The following is a 20,832-nucleotide window of genomic DNA, read 5'->3' as shown; positions in this document are numbered from 1 at the left end:
GTTTTTACTACAAGATCTCTGTACTTTCAACAAGAACCTAACAGAATACTCATCGATATACCTACTGTAACAAAGGCAAATACCTATAAGTCGAGTCATATAGCTTTCTATTCTACAACATATGCTTGAATCATTTAAATATAAGTACTTAATACCTAATTATACATATAATTATGAAGGGTATATGTGTTAGTTTCCGATCAGCTCTAGTTTTGTAGTGATGAAATTAGATTATAAAACTTCCTTGTTGCACTTATTGCAAACAATAAATCTGTCTATATGTCTACTAGTCATACTTGTTATGGAGAATTTTTGGCCAAAAGCTGCACTTTTGGATGGAAGCAAGCCGCTTTGCATGGTGATAATAGACATCATAGTAAACGATTTTTTCCGAGGATATCGATTTTCATCCCTTAGGAAGCCGAGCGTAGCGAGGTGTTTTATGAAAATGAAAAAAATTCTATCTTTTTATTGTATCGTCCGATTTTGACAAAACGTATCTCAAATGAAAGGTATTGATTTGTGTAATTTAAAAAAATATATAAAGAAAAAAATTTTTAAAGAAAAGTAAGAAAAAAATAAAAAAAGTAAATTTACGTCTCGCACTGAATAACTTCAAAGAATGACAGACAAAATGTACAATGTCGATATACGAGTTTTTTTTAATCGAAGACAGATAAATTTTTAGTTGAAAGCTGAAGACCGCATCGAAATCAGATTAGCATTTTTTAAGATACAAGTTGCCAAAGTTGGGAACGATCGCTTTATATGGCCACTTTGAAATTCTTTTGCCAGAAAGTCAGAAATAATATGTTTTTCTGACACAGAAAAATACATAGTAACAGTACACATCAAAATGAAATTAAAAATTCCGAGGATATTATAATTTCATCCCTTAGAACGACGAGCGTAGCGAGGTCGGTTACGAAAACCGAAAAAAAAAAATCATTTTTTTGTACGTCGTCCGATTTTGACAAAACATGTTTCATTTGAAAGGTATTGCGTTATGTAACTTAAAAAAAAAAAATATTGAAAAAAATTGGAAAAAAAATGTAAGATTTTTTTAAAAAAAACCTTAATTTTCGTATCACACTGAATAACCGCAAAAAACGGTAGACACGGTGTATAATTTCGATATATGATTTTTTAAAATTAAAGACAAATAAATGCATGATTTTTATAATCCATTTTTAAAAACCGAATCGAAATCGAATCAGTAGTTTTTAAGATGCAAGTTGTCAAAGTTGGCTTAGTTTGTTTATATGGTCGCTTATAAATTTCTTAGCCAGAAAGTCAGAAACATTATATTTTTCTTACAGTTAAAAGTATGCATAGGTAATAGACATCATTATAAACATTTTTTTACAAGGATATAAAAATTTCATTCCTTAGAAACCCTTAGAAAGACGATCCAATAAAAAAAACTGCCTTTTTTTTGTTTTTCGTAACAGACATCGCTACGCTCGGCTTTCCAAGGGATGATTTTTTTATATCCTCGTAAAAAATTGTTTATTATGATGTCTATTACCTATGCATACTTTTAACTGTAAGAAAAATATAATGTTACTGACTTTCTGCCTAAGGAATTTATAAGCGACTATATAAACAAACTAAGCCAACTTTGACAACTTGCATCTTAAAAGCTACTGATTCGATTTCGATTCGGTTTTTAGTTTATAATCATGCATTTATTTGTCTTTAATTTTTAAAAATCATATATCGAAATTATACACCGTGTCTACCGTTTTTTGCGGTTATTCAGTGTGATACGAAAATTAAGGTTTTTTTTAAAAAATCTTACATTTTTTTTCCAATTTTTTTCAATATTTTTTTTTAAGTTACATAAAGCAATACCTTTCAAATGAAACATGTTTTGTCAAAATCGGACGACGTACAAAAAAATGAGATTTTTTTTTCGGTTTTCGTAACCGACCTCGCTACGCTCGTCGTTCTAAGGGATGAAATTATAATATCCTCGGAATTTTTAATTATATTTTGATGTGTACTGTTACTATGTATTTTTCTGTGTCAGAAAAACATATTATTTCTGACTTTCTGGCAAAGGAATTTCAAAGTGGCCATATAAAGCGATCTTTCCCAACTTTGGCAACTTGTATCTTAAAAAATGCTAATCCGATTTCAATGCGGTCTTCAGTTTTCAACTACAAATTTATCTGTCTTCGATTAAAAAAAACTCGTATATCGACATTGTACATTTTGTCTGTCATTCTTTGAAGTTATTCAGTGCGAGACGTAAATTTACTTTTTTTATTTTTTCTTACTTTTCTTTCAAAATTTTTTTCTTTGTTTTTTTTTTAATTACAAAAAATTAATACCTTTCATTTGAGATACGTTTTGTCAAAATCGGACTACACAATAAAAATATAGAATTTTTTTAATTTTCATAAAACACCTCGCTACGCTCGGCTTCCTAAGGGATGAAATTTCGATATCCTCGGAAAAAATCGTTTACTATGATGTCTACTATCACCATGCAAAGCGGCTTGCTTCCATCCAAAAGTGCAGCTTTTTTTTCATAACTAGTATGACTATACCCCATATAACCATAATCGGTCGCCGTTCCTACGCAAATCCTCCTATTTTGTGTACACACAGGTCTTCGGGTCTCAATGCTTAGTCGCAGTACGGTCGACGTTTAGTCGCGGCGACCCAAATGGGGACGATTGGTAACAGGCACAAATGGTCACAGAAGTGACAGAAGTGTGCACTACGCGTGCACACATTGTTACCGTTTGGCGACTACTTTCCCAAAATCATTCGTTCATTTCATTCTTTTCAAATGGCGACTGTCAGAGACGTCAAAAAAAAAAGAAATAAAATCATTTGACATTAAAATGTAATGGCGTAAGAATTTGTTAAAGATAAAATATTGTTTGCATTTGTAATATAATGTGGGCTAATTACCATGGCCAATTAAATTGCTAGAGTGATTTCATAAAATAAGTCTAAATTTATCAACGCGCCATCAATTTACCTCAGTTTAACCAGTAATAATATTATTGACTACTCGGTGTTTGCGTGTTATGTATATTGATTGGTGAAGTTTTAGTGCTCCGGTGCATATACTATACTGAAATAATAAAAATAATGCCTAGAAAACCAATAAAGTTGTTAAAATATGGATTAAGACGGTAATATTCCATGTAAAAAACAGTCGCCAAACGGTCGACAAACGGTCGCAAAATGGTCGCTGCGTACACGCGTAACCGAAAGCAGTGAATATTTATTATATTTTCAAAATGGCTTCATGTATTATTTTTTTCCAGGTATCCTCAAACTTTATAAACAATTAAATATGCCGTCGTACTCAGTTGCCCTCACTAAAGAAGATTAAAAAAAAATTGTAACGTGCGTACCGAGCTGCTGGGTTGTAAAGGATCGGGGATCATATTATTATGGTCTTCTATAGAGCAACTAGTATTTTGCGGCATTTCACAATTGACACTTGTTGAAGTAGTCGTCATTAATATTACTATCAACATTAATTTCAGCAATCTGTACTTCTTAAGTCAAGATTTTTGTATAGATTAGTGTCTACAAATTTGTAATGTTAAAGAGACATAAATAAAACGTAGTAGAGTAAATAATGTGTTTTTTTTTGTAACCCAAACAAAATACTTGTAGATACGAGTGCGGAAAAGAGGAAAATCGATACGAGTAGCGATAAATTAATACACGAACGAAGGGAGTGTTTTACTTCGACACGAGTTGTGAATGTCCTTTTCGCACGTGTATCGTACGACGATTTTCAGTACCTAAATCTAAGCTAAGAGTTTCGACCAGACAAGAAATGAATCATTGCTTGATTTGCTCGCACTACTGCGTTAGAAAAAGCAGCATCTGTACTGAAAAAAAAACTATCATTGCGCAACAGAAATTCTATTAATATCACAGTAAATAGGTACTCTATTTCATTTGATTCCAACTTTTATTGTGTAAAGCAACACTACACTTCATTTTTATCAATAAGAATTAAAAATTATATATTTAATACATTAAGTAACTATAAAGTGCTTATCTATTTGTATTATCATTCTGCACTTTTCTTAACTTTCCCACATTTCTATAAAATGTCGAAGAGTGCTTAAATGGTCGTCGTCGTTTATTATTATTTAATTCTCTCATATTTAAATGATTCAAAGCAACCAGTCCACAACTTCACAAGACAGTTTGAGAAACCTTCGTATTTCAGATTGTCATTTGCGGATACAGTGGTTTAGGAGCAGTTCGGTAATCAGACCTACACATGTGTGTACAAATTCTGTCAATGTCACTGTCAGAACGGTTTCTGACAGTGACAATGACAGCCACAAATTCGTCCACATGTTGTTACCGTTATGTGTGCAAACGTCGACTAATAAAGTGTCGTTAAAAGTCATTCTGACAGTGACATTGACAGCCACAAATTCGTACACATTTTGTTACCGTAACGAGTGCACACGACGACTACATTTTGTTATTGTATCAATACGGTCGCATTGTTTGCACGACGTTACCACGCGTTATGTCACATTTGACAGTTAGTTACTGATTTGAAGATTTTGCGACTGAAATGGTTGTATGGGACATGTACCTACAAATGATATTAGTGGGCTAGCGTATTAGATGGAAAGTAACACAACGATACTATTGTATAATATGTACAACGTGTTTCCGGTATCAATCAAAACCTCAGACACCCCAACTGATTTTTATTTTTTTTTAATTCATTATTATAATATCTTATTATTTCGATTTCTTTCCACCCCTTTTTGCCAAGTGGCACTGAAACTTGAGTAGATCATGTGCTCTGCCTACACCTTTATGGGATTCAGGTGTGATTATATGTATGTATGTATAAATATTAACATTTCAAATTTTAGGTACCTACTTAGATCCAATAAACAAGATTACACAGAAAAGCGATAAGCACTACTCTTATGAAAATAGGTAAGTACCTATCTAAAGAATTTAAGTTTCATATAAACAACAATATGGTTTTTATGTATTTATTGATATAAAGTCAAAAGCAACCATTATTACAGCGTACATCATACTATGTAACTAACTTTTTTAAATATCCTAGAAAGTATATTTTTTATAAAGTATGTATAAACAATAATATATAATACTCCATATAGCTACTGCGTAAAAAGTATTAATGATTATTATTAATATGGTGTTAAACCTCATGCAAATTAACAAATATGGGCATATATGTATATTATATCTAAACGTAAAAATTAACTCTACAAATGAATGTACAGGTTAAAAGAACAAGCATCTTGTAACAATCAAATAATAATTTCCTTTTCATAGGCAATATTTTTTTTTCTGTCTTTGGGAATACAATGTATAACAAAACACACTGCAAACCTGAAACTCGTGAAAGGAAAAGGTTCAGAGAGCTACCGTGAACACAGAAGTCAACAAACTGCGTGCAGTTCTCTTTTAATCCAATAAGTAGAATCACAAAGAAAGATGGCCGCAATTTGAGAACTTGGAGATCCGGCTCTGATTCAAAAGTAAAACCAATGTATCTCATTATTGAGTCTAGACATATCAGCTGTTATGATCAGTGCAGTGTATGGAGAGTGACACGTGGGTAGATCTACCTAAGGTACCGGCCACACCAGAGCGTCGCGTGTCTCGGGGCGCGCAACAGACGTCCGCGCCACGCCACCTGAGTGTAATTCAAAAAACGTCTCCTCAGTACATTTTGTATAGGAAGGACGTAAGACGCGCCCCAGGTGGCGTGGCGGCGGCGTGGCGCCTGGCGGCGCGCCTTACGTCCTTCCTATACAAAATGTACTGAGGAGACGCTTTTTGAATTACACTCAGGTGGCGTGGCGCGGACTTCCGTTGCGCGCCCCGAGACACGCGACGCTCTGGTGTGGCCGGTCACTAAAATGGATACTGCCTATAGTAGTCGTCAATTTTCCTCAGATCACGCACATCTGAGAGGAAGTGAAAAAAATGACGAATCAAGTAGTAGATTCTACACATGAAAAATTTAAATATTTCTGTATAGATAATATATATATATATATATATATATATATATATATATATATATATATATATATATATATATATATATATATATATATATACAGAAATATGAAATATTATATTATTATGCCATAACTGAATGTACGCAATGAACGCGATTTAAAAATATAAAGCTGTGCAGACTCGCAATTAGCAGCAGATAAACAATCTAAAAAAAAACACTTTATGAAATGATCACATAAAAAAGGGTTCTAAAAATAAATTATACTGCCTCACAACTATAAAAATCAGTGCAATCGCATGGACATAGTAAAGCCAGAGCACCTATCTAACCACTTACAAGACAAACCCTCATTAGTCTCATGAATTAAAGATATTAAACAAGTCTAGATCTTAGACATCTTTTTGACAGTTGAAGTTAGTAGGTTATAAATATGTAGTTACACATTGTATTTTTTAAGCAATACTTTAGGAATTCAACAGGTTTATTCATAAGTAATTGGAACTTATGAGTAGGTGTAACTGATAAGTTTAGTTGGAACTAGTGAAGCCTTATATTTAAAGCCTTACTGTTCAACTCTATTATTTTAATGTTCAGCAGCCACCAATCAATCTTATGGTTTCTAATAATGGCAAGTTCTAGAACATTTGCTACAATTATCATTTAATATGGGCTTAATTTATTAGGCACGTGACTCAAGCCGTCTGTGAATAGTACAAGGCAGAAATGTTTTTCCTGATTTGGCCATGGCTCTCTCATCTTATGTATACAGTTACATAAATACACATGATTTTACAAAAACTTTTTTGTTCTCATAATGGCCTTAATGATATATAACTTGAACAATTATAGTATTTTATCAAGTTATGATTAACTACTTAACACTAACACAATATTCCATATATACACAAATAGTTTTTGTGTAACAATAAACAAAATGAGTTAATTGATTTACTACCTTAAAGAATGAAATAAAATGGAATGCGCCCATTATTTTAATTATGTTTGTTAATTATTTGGTGTTTAATTAATTCCCTGGATGTGGCATGTCAACAATATTTATAGGAAAGCTGGAATTACTTTGGTTAAACCATTCAACTGCAGTTCAATAATGTTGGCCATTTTTAAAATATTTGAAAATTGAGTACTAGAGTGATCAACCTCTGATTGAACATTACACCTGTAATACTTTACATAAACATCAGAGGACCCAAAACATATTTACAATGTAATATAAAGAGCTTGTGTGTAATTTAGAGTTATTTCACTAGCACTAGTTTTGCCAGCTGCATTATACAAAAATACAGTTTCTACAGAAATACCACGTCACAAATTATCATAAATAAAACCATTGATACATATAAGAAATTTAAATTTTCTACTAGCCAGCACAAAAACAAATAAAATTATATTTATCCAGAATTTACAGGGAACATATTCAATATTGCTATCTACATAGTGTCATTGTCAGATACTCAACCCAGCTTATTCATTGCTTAATACAGCCAACCAAACCAGTCAAGGAATCAAAAATGATTTGTACATAAAGATTTTCTTACATACTTGGACTATTTTTTAACTATTTATTGCAGATGTAAGTACACTTGTTTGGTATGCTGAGCTCAGTTATTCATAAGAATTACATCACATGCATTTTTTTCAAACTTTACTTTATTGCTTGCATTGCAACATAATAATCAGGTGCAAAAACCCTGTGCAATATTTATTACTCCAGTAAAATACACTAAGAGGCCTACTTAAATATTGCTTATTAATCCAGAGGCAAGTGTGCCTTTTGTGTACAGTAATACCCCGCTTCACGCTAGTGATGCATTCCAGGAAAAATCGCTTATATCAGGGTCACTTGAATAAGGTACCAACCAACATACCAACTGAAAATAGTTTATTTTACTTCTTCAAAAATTACAATTAAATCGTTTGTTTAATGAAACTTCATCATTTTACATTTAAAAAACAATATTAAAGTGACAATTTTCTCTGCCTTATACTTAAATTAAAAAAAATTATTATAATGTTTCCTGAGTGCCAATGTACTTCTGATCCGTCAAAATAAAAAATCGCGTTATAGCGAATCCACGCTATACAGGGTCGCATAAAGCGGGGTATTACTGTAATCTGTTTAGAACACTATATTCCAGGCTAAACAAATACAACAAAGAAAAACAGGCTTTAGTTTTATCCTTAGACCAAGACATTTATATAGTTAAGTGAATTAAATGTTCAAGAACACAATTCCCACTGCTATAGAGTAAAATCTATGTACATCCTTGAACAGGCAGATCAGACAATGAATGTTAAAGCTGAGCCATAAATTGAAATGCAAAATAGTGCACTGTTACATATAAACCGTTTTAGTGGCATGTGCTCAACAAACAAATCAAATCCATGTATTTCATTAATATCATTGCAACACATCTTTACAATACAATGACATAATGAAAGACATTAACTTACACCATAATATTAAATATACTTTTTGTAATAGGTATTTAATGAATAAAAAATGAGAAATGAATTAGCAAGAGCACAAGGTGCTTGCTGTGAGGTTTAGCAAGCACAGTGGTCCCGTTCGCGGTCACGGCTGTAGTCATTGGCATTCAGCTTAATCTGGTCAGGGAACTCGTTGTACAGCTCTGTCTCAGTCTCCTGGGCCAGGGCACGGCGGGCAATTTCCTGGAACGCTAGTTCCACATTCACAGCTTCTTTGGCACTCGTCTCATAGAATGGGATATCATTTTTGCTCTGACACCATTGTTGTGCACGCTTAAGAGTCACAGCGCGATTTTCCAAATCAACCTTATTACCTAATATGAGGAAAGGAAAATTTTCTGGGTCACGCGGTGAAGCCTGTATCAGGAATTCATCTCGCCAGCTCTCTAAAGACTTAAATGTGTTGGGGGCAGTTACGTCAAAAACTAAGACGCAACAATCCGCCCCGCGATAAAACGCCACTCCCAATGATTGGAAACGCTCCTGCCCGGCAGTATCCCAAATCTGCATTGTAACGATTCTATCATCGACGATTACCTCTTTCGTGAGAAAATCTGCTCCTATTGTTGCCTTGTACTGGTTAGAGAATTTCTTGTTCACGAACTGGTTCATTAGCGATGTTTTACCCACACCGCTGTCGCCCAAGATGATAACTTTGAGGAGGACCTTTCTTCTAGAAGACATTGTGCTTAAAAGTGTACAAAATCCCGGAGATCACAATTAAAACTCGCCCTTTGTCTTAACTTATTTATGACAAACGCAAAATTGTTAATGCGTCACCTGTTTCTGAGTACGAGTGCTGCCAATGGAAAAATTAATAACAAATAACATGTTAATCATTGTAGATGGACAATATAAGTCATAATAAGTGTAATGCTTTAGAAATAGAGTATCAACTTAAATAACAGGAAATATTTTATTTTAAGTGAAAATACAATTAAAGTAATAAATTTTACGTAACTTCTTACGAAACTAAAATTTGGTTTTGACACTTCTGTGATCTGAAAAAAAAAACACAAATACACTATGCTATGCATTACTAACTACGGTTCTAGTACTTTTTTAGTAATCGTAAAAAATAATTTAATTTTAGTATTTTATATATTCAGATGAACAAAATTAAATACACAATATTTTACAGTAGTAAATATGGCTGTATGTCTTAGTTCTAGTGCCTTTGTTGTAATCGCGGATATTCAACGATCAACGACTACAGTCGTCACGAATGTCTAGTACACTTTACTATCTATATAGCCAATGAACCAACCGTTCGCATAGAATAGGTACTTAATAGAGCCCACTTAGCTTTACGCTGCTTTTTGTGTGATTCATTAATTTATCGAAGCCATAGCCTCTAATTAATTATTCGTTCTAGTTTGTTTATCCATGTGACGTTATCAAAGTTATTTTATTCGAAGTCACATACAGTAGGTTTGCCGATTGTTGGAGGAAAAAAGGTGAGGCCTAAACTGATTCGTGTTATAGAATACAATCCGTTATTCGTATCGTAGCTTAATTCTAACTTTCTTTTCAGGATGGAGAATTTGAGCGGTAGCGGAAGTCAATCGAGTTCCGTTAGTGAGCTCGAAAAAGATTTTAACGAAATATTGCAAAACAGAAAAGACCACCGTAGTATAGTTCTTCGAACGTCAGCTTCACGAAAAGCAAAACGAGTAAGGTTTTTTCGGAATGGGGACAAGTTCTACTCGGGAGTTATAATTCCAGTCTTGCCTGAAAGATATAGGTATGTACTAATTTGTAAGCAGCATGTGCTAATTACATGCTGTAGAACTTCAAATAAGTTCATCCACTTTCACTAAACTTCATACCTATCTATACAGCACGCAGTGATTTAGCAATTAGTCACAGTGGACGGTACCCATAATGTTAACAATAGTTCTATTAATGTAAATAGGGTAGGAGAAGATAATGTTTGTATCAGATGAATGTTACCATGTACTTGTAAATCTTGTAATTAACAAAATATAATGTTATTTATTTACTATTAACTAATATAACAACAGGCACACACTGCTGGGTGTAATAATCATTAATTGCTTCACCAATTATATGCTGTGCAGATATTTTTGTTCTGAACTTTGTGCTACATTAAAATAAGGTAAACATCCTAGTCAATGACTATGCTCAATAGATGAAACCCTGCTACCTATTATATTCATTTCACTGATCCAACATATACCTACCTATTCTATTTAGGCAAAAGTCATAGTCTATGATAAAACCAATACATAATAACTGCTAAATACCAACTTTCTTTCGGCTTCACTGACATATTTTGTTGCAGGTCTTTTGACAGTTTAATAGGAGATTTGACAAGAATATTAGTGGACAACGTAACCTTGCCTAGTGGCGTACGAACAATATATACTTTAGATGGTAAAAAAGTAAGTACCCTGAAACATTTATATGTGCAGAAACTGGCAATGGACTGGAAATGTTATATACATGTCAATGTTTGTGTAACATTTCTAATTAGAATATATTTGTCTCATTTCATAACTTGTATATTGCTATATGATCAAAAATGACGATTAGCAAATAATACCCACCAATTTCTATAATTTGACACTGAATTCTAAAGTACCCTTGATGAAATTCTATGTAAGAAGTTAACTCTCAGGGTCTTTCATACCAATTTCTGCATTTAAAAAATTACAGAATCTGGTTGTTGAAGGTTTGGTTGAGTATAGGATAAATATATAATCTAGTCACAAAATTTCACTAAGCTGTACCCTGACCATGACCTGTAAAGTAGAACACCTGGATATCCTGGATATTAGGCCAAATTTAATACTGACACTGTTGCTTATGTTTTGGTTGGGATATGGAGCATTTGCTCGTATAATCCTAATAAATCTGCTTACTATATTAGGTCTCAATACCTCTATCTAATTTAACTATTTTATTTTTACCTATTTATAGATAGGAAAACTTGATGATCTTGAAGATGGCCAATCCTACGTGTGCAGTGGATTTGGAGAGCCATTCAAACGATTGGACTACGAAGCCAGTGCGGTGACTCCACAGTCGTTCAGATTAAGTGGTCCCGAATCACCTGGTGACATTCTAAGTGTTAGAACCCCCAACAGATATTCCCGGTGCATCCAGGTAAGGTTTAACCAACTACGGAGTAATCTCCAGAAAACTTTCAGTTGCCAAAACTCCCAAATTGTACTGAGATATATCATTGATCTGGTCAGCAAATCTCCTCTTTGAAAAATTGTCCATACAGTTACTTAAATTATGACATAATGGTTCCATTATATTCTGATCTGACAGACAATAGAAACCCAAGTTGTTGAAGGTTACCTTGAATTATTAAGTTCTTTAAACATTCTGCAACCTTTTCAATACAAACTAGTAACAATTAGAAATTAAATCTAAATGGATTTGAAATTGGTTCGATTTTGAGTTGAGGATCATGATATATTATTTTTAATACAAATACTCTTTGAATCTCATGTAAAGCTGAGTTTAGACCAGCAAGTTATTGCTGCAAGTTTTGAGACGCAACTATAGGTAAGAGTGAGTGGCATATATCTGCATCTCTTTCTTGCATACACTTCTGTCTCAAAACTTGCAGCAATAACTTGCACGATTAAACTCAGCTTAACAAAAAGAGGGTCCTGAGAATCCATACATCCAAATTAATCCTTCGTCCTTCCTCCTTACCCCATGCGAAAAACGGTTGAAGAATTTTATAATGAGGGTATTCTGATGCGTCAGGTCTTTCTGAAAGCAAGCTCAAAATCCACCAATCAAATAAATGTTGTTTGTTGTCAGAAAGACCTGACGCGACGCCTCGGTATCGCCGCCTGGCGAAAAAAACGATAACAAAAACCTTCATTATGAACACGTATTTTGATAAGATAACCTACAACCAAAGAGGATCAAGTATTATAGAGAGTTACTGTCGAAGTAAAATGTGTGATCACAGTGCATAGACTGCCATCTCTTGACACATGCTTAAAACTTTTGAACCTCAGTTTTGACAATTTGGCCCATATTCTTAGCTTGATATGTTTTAAAATGTCAAATATTAATATTAGCGCCATCTAGCTGAGTGTACCCCAAAGGTGTAATGCCATCTAGGCCACCGTACCTTTTTCTGTATGGTACTGAGATACGTTTTTTTCTTAGACTTTATCTGTCTATACGGAGTTATATATGTCTTTCTATAACTATGTGACAAGTTTTTGCACCTAGCTTGGTCTTCTCTAGATTAGCTACCCTCTTCTCGATGGCTTAAATCATAGAAGCATATTTCAATGTTATTTGGCATCTTAAGATTAAGTGGATCGTGGATCCACAAATTGCTCCGTCTTAGTCAACACACGAACCTTTTAATTGCATACCAATAACTTAAGCTATTACAGCATTTTCCACACGCACATTGCACGCCTCGTTGGCTCGCTTAGATTCTTATTCGTGTGTGCGCGCTAATCCGCTAGCAATCCATTTTCCTTACCGTTTGAGACCTGATTCGCGAAGCCTGGGAGTGCTGCCATGCTCCACATAATAAACAAGATATCCATACTTAACTTATTTATTTATTATCCATACTTCCATACTAATACTATAAATGGGAAAGTGTGTGTGTCTGTTTGTTTGTCAGTCTTTCACGGCAATACGGAGCAACGAATTGTCGTGATTTTCTTAAGTGGAGATGATTAAAGGGATGTAACATCGGCTAATTTTTGCCTCTTTCTAACCCTCCACTTCCCTGAAATGGGGGGTGGAAGTTTGCATGGAGCATTCACCCATTTTCGAATTTAACGCGAGCGAAGCCGCAGGCAAAAACTAGTATTTTACATACATACATACATACAATCACGCCTGTATCCCATAAAGGGGTAGGCAGAACACATGAAACTACTAAAGCTTCAGTGCCACTCTTGGCAAATAGGGGTTGAAAGAAAACGAAACTGTGACATTGCAGTGGCAACCTGTCACTAGTATTTTATAATTAATAATATTATGTTTAGATATTTCTTCAACTCATTTAACAATTTATAAACACGCAATTGTAACAAATTCTGTGTAAAATTATTTTTTAAAGATAATAACGGAACCATTCGATGTCTTTTTTGTAAATTGTGGGACACAGTCGTGCAGCCTGTGACTTCACAGTCCATACGCTTTATAATTATTTTATGATGCCTAGAAAGTAGAAACCCTAATAACACAGTATTACTGTTTTTAGCGATAAGTTCGCTTGCTATTTATCCCAACTTTAATTACTTTAAAGATTAGCTAATCGTGCGGGTTTGCAATAAATATTATGCATCCGTAAAAAAGGATACTTCAGGTGAAAGCAAAAGCAGACTTACATATTTTTTATCTTATCTTATTGATTGGATTATCTACTATACAAACAATGCTATCGCGTCATTACTCCATTGACTGCTTTTTGTTTGTATTTACACCTATTGTTATTTTCATTTGGTTCGTAGTTATTTTCGTGGCATAGTAGATATAGGTCATGAGTCGGCGAACCGTGGTTCGCGAGATGCATGTTGCTCTAAAAGTGTAAGAACTCTCAAGAACTAATGATGACCCTTTTAGAAAACAACATTTGCGACTTTTGGAGATTCCTAAAACTTGTTTCTATTATTGGACCTTTTTCTCGAAATGTGGCGGTTTTGAGAAAAAGGTCCAATAACTGATATTGGTAAAAATCAGAATATAATAATAAAATAATAATTTTGTATAAACTCAAATTAACAAATCTGAGGCATATTGAATGCATCTTTCAATTGAATATTCAAAATTGTAATTAGACTGAAATTGTATTGATCTTAATTTAATTGCTGTTAAATAATTGATGAACATGTAATATTATTAATAAAATGTCTGTCTATGTCTAATTCTGACATGACTAACTTTTATAATTGAACAACTTGCCAATAATGCCAGTGCCAACCACGACGTTATGGATCATTAAGGCCTGTTTAATCGGCATCAATATATTGTGAAATGTATAGTAGCTCGCCGTTAATTGTAATGTCTTTAGGTGAACTAGATATTTTCCGCGAAAACCTATCAAATACCAAATACTTAAGACATAATTAAAGTAACAGAGATCGATGCCAGCAGTCGTGAGCTTGGTCGAACTCCAGATACGAAGCGTTGGTAGCATCAAATCTAAGACAACCATTCTAGACTTTGGCCATCACGCACACAGGCGCGTTGATAAGTAATGCACCTCTTGTCGTGAATAAATGGGGTATAGTCCGATTACATTAAGTAGGCATAAGGCAAAGGTGACGCTGCTGGGCTATTATGTTTATTTAATTTTATTTGTGTCGTACAATGCTCTTTCTGCATATTTCAAATATTATGAATCAGCTTATATTTGAATAGTTATAAGGTATCTGTACACTATTCCGGGATAGTAAAATGTGGTACATTATTCCGGGATACTTTGGTTTTTGTCGCAAAATAAGGAAACTATCAGTAAAATCTTAAGTTAATGCAATATTTAATTAACTATAGATCAAATAGAACCGAAAAAGTCGATTTTCGGATATTTATCTTATCTTTTGAAGCCATGAGGTACCTCCAAATGCGTCAGTCGCAACCACGCAGTGGTTTCTATGGGCGTGTTTGACGGTGAGCTTAACGCGGCAGCGGAACTTCGTAAGGGTTTGCTGTGATGATGGTAAGTTTATTGATATTAAATTTGTATCATAATTGTCTTATAGTTATTAAAAGACATTTATATCATCTTTTCAAGTTAATTTAAAACATATTTTTATTAAAATGCCCGCTCCCGGAATAATGTACACCATTTTGACGAGGTGTACATAATTGCGGGAGTATCACGGAATAACGGAAACACAGTCCGTAATGTTTTTGTGTCCTATTACTATTTACGGTTTAGTATATTTATATATTTGATGTAAATACATTAAGTAAAGATTACAGATTATAGTGACATAATTACGGTACATATATTTTTTAGATTTTAATCTCATAATTGAATACGAAATGTATACTCATTGAGTAATACGTGCGAAATATTAGACTGTGCCATCAATATTAAATTTGTTTTATTTCATAAAATTAAAGCACAAAGTTTATTTATTTCAATGTTTTGAGTGTAATTGTTATATAATCTTCCAATATACTAAGAAAAAAAATCTTGTTTATGTTTTAATATAGCCTTTTTTTGACTGCCGTAATTAAGTACACGACTTTATATGAGTGTATCTTATTCCGGTATACTTATATAAAGTATATTAAAATATATAAACTCATAAAATAAGGTACAAAGACCCGGATATTATGTTCTTAAACTTCCTTAGTTAGCTAAAAATTTTTATACCGCATATTGATTTGTCCGTCAGCCAGTCTGTCCGTCTACGATTTAGCTCAATCATCATTCGTACTAGAAAGCTAAAATTTACATGAGGACAATACATAATAGGATAGACATATATAAATATAAAATAGTACCTATGTAAACCGATTTCATCAAACATGGCTAAGAAGAACACTCTCGATTAATTCAGCTCTTTCAAACGAAAAAAACTAATCAAAATCGGTTCATCCATTCGAAAGCGATGCATTAGACAGACAGACAGTGAAACTTATAACACCCTGTCGTTATATCATATAATCGTTATACCGTAAAATATCATATTTCCCCTCCCATTCCAGCTCACCAAAATATTGCCAATTATAAAAAATACACTCTGTATAAGCATTTATCAAAACGATATGTGCATTATATATTTATGTAAACAATATTTTTAATTCGTTTCTTTACATTATGCTTCAACAAAGTGGACTTTAAAGATATCCCGTAATAATGTACAACGACTCCCGGAATTAAAGCCATACCAAAATTGTATCCCGGAATAATGGGCAAACTAAGGGTTTAGTAAAACAACGGTAATTTCTATAAATTAGAAGTTACGATGCAAAATAGTGTCTTAAATCAATCGTAGAAGACTTATCCTCAAAATAAAATAGTTAACACCACTAGAAACCTCGCATTTTTGTTTCAAACCTCACTTAAAGTAGGAAACGTCTTAAGTTCCCGTAATATGGTACAGTTACCTTAAACATATAGGTGTCATCCATATATTACGTCACACAAAGTCCACCCTATTCTCTAAACTACTTATAAAATTAGGAAAATAGTATCAACTAATGCCGATTTTTTTGGATTCATTGTTGATACGTAGCTCTACCCTCAAACACGAGGGTAAGTATCAACAAAGGGGATTGAGTATTATATAGAGTTACTGTCAAAGTAAAAATTAATATGTAATCACAGTGTAGGTAGACTGCCATCTCCCGACACAGGCTTAAAACTTTTGAACCTCAGTTTTGACAATTTGGCCCATATATACCCCAATACGTCGGAAAGGGACAAACCAACTTTATCGGCTTGATAACTTTAGTAAACGTTTATGGATAAGAGGGGTAAATTTTTTGACTCGGTGATCAAAACTCTTCTTCTTGGACTCTAAAAGGAGTGCACCGCCACCTGTCATTGCGTGGGCTTCAATTGTTTTTTTTTGCACAGTCAAACGGTACGCCAACTGCCAGCAACGGGACAGCGCGGGTCAGTCCGGTTCCTTCGGAAACCGTGATTCGATCACGTATCGTAACCATCATAAGGAATGGAGTAAAGCCACGCAAGGTAAGTTGTACTAGAGCAGATCAATAGTCAGCAAAACGTTATAATATGTCATCAAATATGTATTAGTTTATATTATATGTGGCTATGGCTGCTTATCGACGCAAACACGCATCGATGCCGTTTTCCATAGCAGTAATTAGACGCCTACGTCCAAAATGCGTGGGGTGGCTGAAGATAAATTAAACAAACTAAATGAAAATAAACAGGAATAGATGTCATATACGAAAAAACTGGCCAAGGCCTCCAGTGCCCATGAATGTATCCGAATGATCATCTTATGCATTCGCGGTACATGCCTAAATCGCTCGGCCACCACATTTTCGGTTTATAATTTTTTTACTAATAGTTATTGACTAGTGTTACGAGCATATTTAAAGTCACTTTATTAAATTATTTAAATAATATCATAAATAAGCTTTACGCCCCGTTCCTCTTAGCGCTGCTGAAATTGACCGCTGTCCGAAGTCTCGGAACTAGTATTGACAATCGCATTGCTGATAGATTGTACTTTTTTGTGTGTGTACGAGTATTTACTATAAATGTTAATAGGTTAAGGTAGGCGTGATTATGTATCTAAATAGTACATTACGATACAAGTGCAGAAAAAGGAAGTTCAATACGAGTGGGTGGCGATAAATTAAAACATGACCAAAGGGACACAAGTTCTAAATTTCTTCGTACGTGTATTGTACGACGTTTTTGAATACATACCTATGCGGGCCTTTGAAGATTCGACATAGTCACATAAAGTATATACCACTTCTCGAACTAGTGCGATAAAGTAGCACCATTATGTACTGAAAAATATGAAGCGTTGCATCGCGAGTATCAAACCCTTATAGAATTTCCGTTTGAATTATTAGGATTTTAAAATTGCTGACATATTAAAAGCGAAAAACCGGATTCCACAAATTGTTACAATTTCCTATTTCTTCAATATGCATGTACAAAGTAATATTGATTAAATAATTTTTAAGAAAAAAAAACCGTCGCCTTTCGGGTTCTGGTGAAAGCTACTTGCGAATATTGGATTATGTAAAAATGTGTAAGTATTTTTTAAAGCTGCTTTTAATGCTTTAATTATTAGATGGCAACACAAATGAATATACGTATAACGTTAAGGTTTGAGGAGTTTCCTCAATTCCTCATGAATCCGATTATATTATAAGAAACCGAAGCTTGACAAACTTTGACTTCAAAACTCAATATGCTTAACAAACATAAATAAATAAATGTCACTGTTCTGAACTTAAATGCATGCTTTTCTTACAAAATTACCAAAGTCACTATGAGTGTGCCGTTCAGGTTTGAGGAGTTTGGTTCTGACTATCATCAGCAGTTCCACTGCACCAAATGTCATTGTTCTGGACGTAAGTGCATGCTGTTCTTATAAAAATACCAAAGTCACTATAAGCGTGCCGTTCAGATTTGAGGAGTTCGGTTCTGACCATCATCAGCAGTTCCACTGTACCAAATGTCACTGTTCTAGACGTAAGTGCATGCTGTTCTTATAAAAATGGCAAAGTCACTATAAGCGTGCCGTTCAGATTTGAGGAGTTTGGTTCTGGCCATCATCAGCAGTTCCACTGCACCAAATGTCACTGTTCTGGACGAAAGCGCATGCTGTTCTTATAAAAATACCAAAGTCACTATAAGCGTGCCGTTCAGATTTGAGGAGTTCGGTTCTGACCATCATCAGAAATTCCACTGCACCAAATGTCACTGTTCTGGACGAAAGTGCATGCTGTTCGTATAAAAATACCAAAGTCACTATAAGCGTGCCGTTCAGATTTGAAGAGTTCCGTTCTGGCCATCATCAGCAGTTCCACTGCACCAAATGTCACTGTTCCGTACCTAAATGCATGCTGTTCCTTTAAAAACACAAAAATCATCATATGTATGCCTTTCAGATTTGAGGAGTTCCCTCGATTTCTCCAGGATCCCATCATCAGAACTGGGTTCTGAGAAAAATGGGACCAATCTGTATGCATATACATTCAATCAAAAAAAAATTTCAAAATCGGTCCAGTAACGACGGAGATATCGAGGAACAAACATAAAAAAAAAAAAAAAAAAAACATACAGACGACTTGATAACCGTCCTTCTTGAGATATGAGGCGACGGTTAAAAATATAACTGTTTATTCTTATAGATCTAAAAAACTAAATGAATTAACGGTGTTTTAAATAGGGTATTACCAAGCTTTAGCGAACAACATTGACACTATTGATTGTGACTCGTGGAAAGGCTACAGCGAGGCTACATGAGTTTTTCTAGACGCTGTAGCGTGTTGTGTAAAACCAAGTTCAACATTTCATTACTTGATAGCGTAAACTTCACGGAATAGTACATTTCAAGGAAGTTCGAAACGAGTGGCGATAAATTAAAACACGACCGAAGGGAGTGTTTTAAATCGACACGAGTTACGAATTTCCTTTTTGCACGCGTATCGTACGACGTTTTTCAGTACAGATGACCCTCCGAAGTTTCGACCTGGCATATAATGAACCACTTCTCGCACTAGTGCGTAAAAAAAACCCCATCTGTACTGAAAAAGTACATAACAGATGTAGTGCGATATTTTGCTTTTTTTCGTATTTGTCGTGCTAGTTCAGTCAATGTCTTCTACTGTACAACATCTTGTACTGAGACTGACTGAAATAGCATGACACGTTCGTACGTTTCCGTAACAATACGAAGGCAAATCTTTTCGCACTACATCTGTAATTGTACTTACCAGATTCAAATGTTAAGTTTTAATACACCAAATTTTCTTTCTTTCAAATGTTTATTTACTAGAAACATACCACACAATCCACACATATTCAGCGAAGACAGCGACGTTTACGCTATCGACTGATGTATTTAAAAAAGTCAGAAAAGCCATAGTAAACTCACATTTTTAATATTTTTTCCTGTCACTATTTGTCTATCTGTGGCAATTATGTGCGTGTCTTAAGACTCTTAACGTAATAAAAACGGCATCGCTGGAGCGTTTTCTTATTTTTCAACAATAATTTTTGCTGTTCACACTGATCCAGTTATTTCATATGTGCTGATGGAAAACCTTCCCACTTTGTCGTTTACCGTAACTGAGGGACGAGATGTGCTTGTATCTATCTTGTAAAGATAAGAATAACCTGTCAAAGCGTCTTTATGGCAAACGACAAAGTAACATTTTTACCGACCGCGGACATACGGAGTAACATCCCATTTTATCGCTTAACATAGGTATAAGTATTAAATACTCTTGTCAATGCGATGGCAAGGGACAGAGTGGCACTTTTGCCGGCCGCGGACATATGGCAAATCGTCGCTTACCATTTTTACGAGATATTTTTGTCTTTAAAAGATAAAGATACCCTGTCAAAGCGTCTATAATCTATATGGCAAGCGCGGACACATATTAATTAACATTAAACCTGCAGGTATGCAGACTGTTGCTGAACAAACGCAACAGCCCGACACTAGAACAGGCGTTGGCCTCCATCACCGACTGCGTGAAACTGGACACGGGGTGCGTTCGGAAAGTCTTCACGCAATCTGGAACCCCGGTCACTTCTTTGCACCAGTTTTTTCAAGGCGAAGATGTGTTTTTTGCGTACGGAAATGAAAGGTATGCCTGGCTTCCTG

At 34.4% G+C, this 20,832-nt stretch overlaps 2 protein-coding genes across 2 annotated transcripts in view; one reads left to right on the top strand and one right to left on the bottom strand.

The window, feature by feature from the left end:
• Window positions 1–5,881: 5,881 nt before the first annotated feature.
• LOC125240863 (ras-related protein rab7) lies at window positions 5,882–9,332 on the bottom strand. The gene has a single exon (XM_048149004.1). The coding sequence runs from the start codon at window positions 9,206–9,208 to the stop codon at window positions 8,582–8,584; it is 627 nt and encodes a 208-aa protein (XP_048004961.1). The 5' UTR covers window positions 9,209–9,332; the 3' UTR covers window positions 5,882–8,581.
• A 436-nt stretch (window positions 9,333–9,768) lies between these two features.
• Window positions 9,769–20,832, top strand: part of LOC125240862 (serine/threonine-protein kinase CG17528) — a 29,311-nt gene continuing 18,247 nt past the window's right edge. Inside the window, exons 1-6 of the mRNA XM_048149002.1 lie at window positions 9,769–9,981; window positions 10,059–10,268; window positions 10,830–10,929; window positions 11,468–11,653; window positions 17,082–17,198; window positions 20,628–20,815. Of these exons, the coding sequence (XP_048004959.1) occupies window positions 10,060–10,268; window positions 10,830–10,929; window positions 11,468–11,653; window positions 17,082–17,198; window positions 20,628–20,815 (800 nt within the window). The 5' untranslated portion in view covers window positions 9,769–9,981; window position 10,059. The remainder of the gene's footprint in view (window positions 9,982–10,058; window positions 10,269–10,829; window positions 10,930–11,467; window positions 11,654–17,081; window positions 17,199–20,627; window positions 20,816–20,832) is intronic.

Source organism: Leguminivora glycinivorella, chromosome Z (assembly GCF_023078275.1).
Source record: "Leguminivora glycinivorella isolate SPB_JAAS2020 chromosome Z, LegGlyc_1.1, whole genome shotgun sequence".
Taxonomy (NCBI): Eukaryota; Metazoa; Arthropoda; class Insecta; order Lepidoptera; family Tortricidae; genus Leguminivora; species Leguminivora glycinivorella.
The sequence above is the reverse complement of the archived record's forward strand: the minus strand, read 5'-3'. Positions and strand labels throughout refer to the sequence as shown.

What these genes read in the sequence shown, in the direction of transcription:
- LOC125240863 (XM_048149004.1), bottom strand. Translation starts at nt 9,208, where the DNA reads ATGTCTTCTAGAAGAAAGGTCCTCCTCAAAGTTATCATCTTGGGCGAC.